At 48.9% G+C, this 7039-nt stretch overlaps 1 protein-coding gene across 1 annotated transcript; it reads left to right on the top strand.

The window, feature by feature from the left end:
- Positions 1 to 216: 216 nt before the first annotated feature.
- Positions 217 to 6703, top strand: TMEM200C (transmembrane protein 200C). The gene is made up of 2 exons (XM_066183129.1): positions 217 to 417; positions 2472 to 6703. The coding sequence occupies exon 2, from the start codon at positions 2514 to 2516 to the stop codon at positions 4152 to 4154; it is 1641 nt and encodes a 546-aa protein (XP_066039226.1). The 5' UTR covers positions 217 to 417; positions 2472 to 2513; the 3' UTR covers positions 4155 to 6703.
- The last annotated feature ends 336 nt before the right edge of the window (positions 6704 to 7039 follow it).

Genomic DNA, 7039 nt, shown 5'->3' with positions numbered 1-7039 from the left:
GGTGGCGGGGGCGGCGGCCGCCCTGCCGCAATTTCCCTGTGTCACGGCTCCCGTCGCTTGGCAACGGTGCCGGGTCCGGCCGGCAGCCGCGGAGCCGCGCTCCGCCCGCAGCGGCGGCAGCGGCACAGGCGGCGGCGGCGGCGGCTCCGCCGGGAGGGCGGGCGCGCTGCTGCGGGGGGCGGCCCCGCGGCGGGGAGGATGCGGCGTGGCGACGGGGCAGCGCTCCCACGGAGCTGCCTGAGGAGGCGGCCGGCCGCGGCGGGGCCGAAGGAGCCCCCGGCGCTCGGCCCAGCCCCGCCGCCCGTCCGCCCGGGGCTGTGAGCGGCGGCGGGGCGGGGATGCTCGCTCGGGCTGGAAAGTTTCTTCCCCACGGCGGCTCGCCCGCTTCCCGCCCGGACTTCTCCCCGGCCCTCCTCGGTAAGTGACCGCGGCATCCCCGTCTTGAGCGGCAGCCCCGACCGCCGGCGACCCCGTCCGTGCGGGGCTGGGCGCTGTTCCGCGGCGGCGGGAGCGGCGCGGCCGGACCGGCCGGAGCCAGCGGCGCCCCAGGGGCTGTTGTCGGGCATCCCGGAGCCCGGTGGGTCCCGCCTGCGAGCCGTGGGAAGGAGTTAAGCCGGGTCCCGTTATTGGTGTTACAGAGGTGTTTGGGCTTTGCTGGGCAACGTCGTGGTGCTTGCGGGTCCGGCTGCTGGCGGTGGATGGAGGGTCGCAGTCCGTTCGCGTGGGATGTGGCTCCAGCCCCCGCGGATCCCGTCCCGGTGGTTTCATGGCACTGCGGCCGCTGGCGATGGCCGGTGGCCCAGCCGTGCCCTCCTTCGCCTGCCGAGCGCTGCTCTCGGCATCGCCGAAACTAAGTGCCAGGCGATGCCGGACTGGGAGCGTTCCTCGGAGCTGATGGCCATCTGTTATCGCCGTGGAGAGGAGACGGGCAGCTGCCTAGTGGGGCAGCAGAAAATGAGATCAAAGAATCGGCAATTACAGTAAAGCATGCCCTGATAATTACACTTTTGCATCAACAAAAGGCGCTTTTTTTCCCTTTTTTTTTTCTATTTTTAATAAATAGTTCAGCGATAGGAAGGAGAAATCTCTGTTCTTTATTTGAGCGTGCAGTACCTCGGAGAGTAATTTAACAACGTCCTCGCTGACAACACCCATCCTTTTATTTTTCTGGGGAAAATACAAACAGTAAGTGGGACACAATATTACTGCATATGTGGCAATCCAGACATTAGAACAGAAAAAAGATGAGATTTAAAGGCTGAACAGTCAAAGAGGAGCAAGGGGGGTTTTTCTAGGTGTTCCTTAATCACCTTTCAGTGCAATTAATTGAACTTTGTGAGTCGTATTATATTCAGTGATGTCATCTTTTGCCCTGTCACAGAAAAAAATAATAGGATGCTCAGAAAGAGGAAAGGGGGAGGGGATCCTGCTTCTAGGTAGCATGAAGAAATAGGTTCCAAAAAGAATTGCACAGTGCAGAAATGCTCCTACACACTGTGTTGTTTAGCTCAGATCACGGGAACAGAGACATGACTTCTGATGGTCCAGTAAGACAAAAGCCACAAATGCTCAGTGTTTAGTCCTCTGACAGTTCCCCTGCAAGCACTCGTTAGGGTTTCCCCGGGTGACTCATGGGGTTTCACTTCTCCTCTAATAGGATTTGACCTGCCATCTCTTACCTGCCAGCCATCTCCCCTTTCTGAGGGCAAGGGGAGGGGGTTGAATTTGTCAGTGTTACATAACAGTTACCTGGAACACGGCAGATGTTCCCAAACCAGGGATGCCTCTAGACCACAGGCGAGAGATGAATTTCTAATATTGCAGATCAAGTGCAAATGGCTTAGAAAAAACTTTCACAAGGCACCACTTTCGAGTGTTTAAATGTTTCCTTTGTGCACTTCACAGTATTCCTTTCCCACTCATTTAAGCAAGACAAGTAATATGTTTAACACTCCCTCCAGTAATGTGTAAGTAGTGTAATGAAACAAATGGTATCTATAGATCAAATATACTGCCTTCTTGCTTTTTTTTCTCCCATCCCCTCAAATCCTGCATGACATTGCTAACCACAGTCAGTGTGCACTGTAACCCCAGAACATATTAGGGAGTAGGGCTTGGTGTCCTCTGAGCTCTGGTGCTTTGCAAACTCCTTCTGAAATGAGCAAGATCTTTTTTTTTTTTTGTTTACCCTAGTGGATACTACTAGATCTGTCATTTACCTGGAGTATAAAGTAATTAATTAGCTGTTTGGCAAGTAGTGGGACACAACTTTGTTGTTGGTCTGCCTGTTTCTTTCTCATACGCAGGAGCTGTGTGGGCAAGGGAGATCTGCCTGTTGGTGTCAACCTCCATCCCACTTGTACGGGGTTTTAATTACCAGGACTTTGAAGGAGGAAGAGCAAGTGGAGACATCTCTTGTGCTGCAGGTCTGTCCTTGGTTCTCATCCTTTTCTCTTCTTCCTTCACTGCAGGAGCTGGAGTGGCTGTGGGGGGCCGTGCGCTGGTAGCCAGCCATGATTGCCACTGGAGGCCTCCTGAGGATCTCGGCCAGGAAACAGGACCCCTTGAAACCCCAGAGCCAATTCCCCAAACGCAAACGCAAGGCCAAAAAGAAGCGCAAGAATGACGTGGTGGTGGTGAAAGGCAAGCTGAAGCTGTGCTCCCTCTCAGGGTTCATTGCCCTCTGTGGCATCCTGGTACTGCTGGTGGGCATCGCCTTGGCTGTGATGGGCTACTGGCCAAAGCCCAGCCAGGTGTACAGAGAAAGCAGCTTTGGCAAGGGCCGGAACCCAGCACCACAGGGTGGCACCCACACAAACCGCTCCCAGAGCCAGGAAAGGGTGCAAGCAGGGATCCACCAGGAGTCACCCCCTGGAGCCAACACCTCCACCGCTGCTTCCACCGGTGGGTCCTCCCCTACTTCCTCATCCCCCCAGGCCTCAGCGGGTTTCCTTTTCCGTCTTTTCTCGAGCTACTTGCATTCGGACAAGCTGAAGGTGCTGGGCCCTCTGATCATGGGTATCGGCATCTTCCTCTTCATCTGCGCCAATGCAGTGTTGCACGAAAACCGTGACAAGAAGACCAAGATCATCAACCTGCGTGACCTCTACTCCACCGTCATTGATGCCCACAGCCTGCGGGCCAAGGATGGAGGCACCCCGGCCTCGGCCCCTCTCAATGGCTTTGTCAACTACGTGCAGTCCAGGGGCCTGGAGCTAAAGCCAGGTGGGGAAGGCCTGGGTGCTGCAGCCATGCTGGCCAAGAGCTCCTGGCCACCAGGACTGGGTGTCTCCCTTTCCCCACCAGACCTGGTGTCCTCACCGCGGCGCTCCTCCTTCTGCGGCCCACCACAGCCACCCAGCCTGGCTGAGGCTGTGTACAGCATCTGCCAGGAGCATGCTGCCCTTGCTGGCCACCCTGTCACCAGCCCACCCTGCAGCCCACCGGGGAGCTGTGAGCGGTGCAGCACGGCCAGCTCCATCATCGGCTCTTCGCTGAGCACCTTCACCCTCCTGCCCTTGGGGACCAGCAGTGGAGGGGGAGGCTGGCAGAGACCACCTGGTGAGCGGGGAGCCCAGGAGATCCCACGGGGAGAGTTTGAACTGAGCCTAACTGACCTCAGCAGCAGCCACATCAAGGGAGGCTGTGGGACAAGGAGGCACAAGCTGGTTCTCAGGCGGCAGAGCACCAGCTGCTTGCCCGATTCCAGGCGTCCCCTTTCCCCTGAGCCACCTCGGTCACCAGCTGTCAGGAGGGTCCTGGAATCCAGCCTCTTGGTAAAGGCATCTCCTAGCTACTCCAAATCTCTAGATCTGGGGGGATCACCCCCTTCAGCTCCTCCTGCCATCACCAGGACGGACTCCCAGAGCTCCCAGCCTGAGCCTTCCAGCAGCAATAAGGGCTACAGCCACTTGGAGGAGGCAGGCACCTCCTTGGAGTCAGTTGCCAACACCGCAGCCAGTAAAATTCAGGACTGTGAGGAGGAACCAGTTGAGCAAATGGACCCCCTTAAGGCTACCAGCAGAGAACAAACAGGAGAGCAATCACAGCAAACTCAAAGACAGTACACAAATAAAGAAAAACTCTTTATGATTTCAAGGTCACATGCTGCATTAGGACTGGAGGATGGGGAACTGGAGAGTACAGGCATCTAAATAAAACACAGATGGCAAGAGGACACCTTGCATCCCTCCACACCTTCCCCGCTTCTTCATCTCCTTGTGGACTTAGGAAACCAATCAATATCCAAAGAGCTGCACTATGTTACCCTTGAAAATTGAATTCCATAGATCCTGTAGATGACTTCAGGAAGAAAAAAGAAAATCCTTTCTGTCCAATCGTGATTGTATGTTTCATGCAAGCCAAATTGTATTAAATATCCACAGTCCAGCAAGTTCTTTGGATCAGATTAATACAATTTTGGATGGTATAGCTGTGCACTTTACTGTTTTGATTTTTAAGTGCCCCTTCTTCTCCTCTGATTTCTTTCTTGCTGATTTGCCACTAACTGCTTGAAAGCTGCAGGCACCTTTTTAAGCTCAAAAGCAACGTGGTCTTCAGAAAGAAAGCCGAGCTCTCTCTTTGTTTTGGTTCAATTACTAAAACGTTTGCAAGGCCTTAAGGATGACGTACCTTGACAAAGAATGAGTTTGTTTAAATTCTGGAAAAAAAATGACAGTTTAGAAGAGACTGGAGCAGAACAGAGCTCTGACGATTTAGTTAAAACCATTACATTCCTGAATCCAAAATGCATATTACTACATGATACTTTATCAAAGTATTATTACATGTGTATTAACTAATAGCATTAAAAGATTTTTTAATAAAATATTTACAAACAAAACTTACAAAAAATTTCTTTATTTTGGTAAGTAATTACAGATATCACAAACTGTTTCATTTTATACTGTGAAAGATTATAGAAATGCTATGAAGCCAAAGGCTTGCTTATACTTTTAAGGAGGTAATTAATAATTTATGTGTAATTTCAAAATAAATACCGGTTCAGTCCTTGAGCAACCACATTGTCATTCAACCAGCAGATTCTGTCTCCATTTCTGACAGTACTCTGTGACAGACAGCCTAAAAAATGTGAGATTTTGACAAAGGAAAAATGTGAGATTTTTGCTAAAGGAAAAAAAAAACACCTTTAAATGTTTGATCTCTCTTCAGATTAGGTTTTTTGTGAGATTAATATTGAACTGCATCATCTTCTTTCTGGATTTTTCAGTTCCCTTATAACTGTTGCATTAAGCCTTTCTTCTGTTACAGTTCATATTCATGAATGCATGTGCCTAAGCTTAATTTTAAAGCATAATGATAGCCCTGTCAGTCTTGTAGCAGTTGGCTGTGCTGAAATCAGCAGCAGTTTCTCACTGAGTTCAGCATGGTGAGGATTTCTTCCTGCATGAGGAAAGCATCAGGTTTCCTGAAGCCTACCTTGTCTGTAGGCAGAGTTTTGGTAAATTGATGAGCTGTTTCATTTTAGTAGCTGCAGCATGGCAGGCACTCATGTTTTGTCAAAACAGCTTTATGCACTCAGTAGATTTTGTCAATACTTCTGATTTTAAATATGGATGTGGTGTTTCTCTACCACGGGAAGAGAAATTGACATTAAACAAACACAATGTGTAGGCAGACAGAAATCTTTCTGTTGCAATTAAAATTTTTCTTGTGGTTCCATGTTTTAAAGTGCTTAACTACAAATTTACTTACATTACAGTACATTGCAACATGGACTATAACTATCACTACATACAATTGCATTTAGTAAGCCTGCAAAATTCTGTAATAAGTAAGGCTAATTTAAAAGAAAAGAAGAAAATAAATAAAAAAAAAAGAATAATTTGCCATGTAAGAGTCTTGAAACTGGAGAAGCAGAAGGTGCTTGTGCTTGTTCTCTTGAGCAAGAAAGACATCCAGGTGGCAATGTCTTTCCTCCTGTCAGTGGCAACCAGTGCACTGACAGTACGAACATCACTGTGGTATTTTTTGCTGTTAAACTGCTAGCACACACCTGGCAAAAATCCGTTGTAAAAGCGCCTGGATTGGCATGGGGTTGAATTAGGCACCACAGGAAGTGGTGAGCAGGTGGCTCAGCTGGTGCTGACATTTGCATGGATCTTTCCTTTCAGTCCTCCATGGGCATGTGCTTCTGCTCCTTCTCCTGTGACTTCCAGCAAGATTTATGAGATACATGTGAGCAGAGTTACCTGGTACTGATGCAGATTCTAGTCATAGACAGAGCTGAAGACATCCTGTCTGTTATTTTCTATGCTAAAACCTTCCATGGAGGTGTAAGGGAAAAGGAAGTTGTGTGTTATTTACCGGGGCATGGAATCTTCATGAAGATCTGACAGGGGTTTCTTTTATTCTGAGAGGGGAAACATGCTTTTTAAAATATTCTTAGTAAATATTTATTCTGTCATCTGAAGTATGCTCTGGGGGAAAAAAAAAGGCAACTTTAAAAAGCTTTTGGTTACTCCTTAGATTGATTTAAATCAAAGCAGGCTAGTAATTATTCTGCTGATTAATTTACTGCAAAGTCTTTTGAATGACAAAATTATAACAGTTTGTGTTTAATAAGTAAAATTATAGCTTGTTCCTGTGTTGCCAAAAAAGATGTGAAACATGAACTTTCATCAGTTGAGCTGGATTTTTTAATAACAGCAGCAAGAAGTGATTTTCTAGCATATAAATTACTAAGCAGAGAAAGCTGCCTCTGTCTTTGCAAGTCATTATTTTTGCAGTTTTATTACTTAAAACTATTTGTTGAGCAAATTGTGCAGGGGTGGAGTCAAGAGTCAGAAACCTTTGTTTAAAATTCAAGCTAGGCAAGTTAGTCTAGCACCCCAATGTTGGAGAACGACTGAGAGATTCAACCCCTGTGCACCGCCTGTGATTGCTGTTAGTACAGGCAGCTGGTAAAGAGCTGAGCCTTTCCTGGTGATACCCACAGGCGATGGGGGTCATAGGGGTGATGGGGTTTGTGCTTTGACTGGCTCTTCAGTCTCTCTGAGCTGGCCCTGATTGTTTCTCA

This window comes from Chamaea fasciata, unplaced genomic scaffold, assembly GCF_029207755.1.
Source record: "Chamaea fasciata isolate MVZ Bird 193981 ecotype frontalis unplaced genomic scaffold, bChaFas1.0.hap1 SCAF_1, whole genome shotgun sequence".
In the NCBI taxonomy this organism is placed as follows: Eukaryota; Metazoa; Chordata; class Aves; order Passeriformes; family Sylviidae; genus Chamaea; species Chamaea fasciata.
The sequence above is the reverse complement of the archived record's forward strand: the minus strand, read 5'-3'. Positions and strand labels throughout refer to the sequence as shown.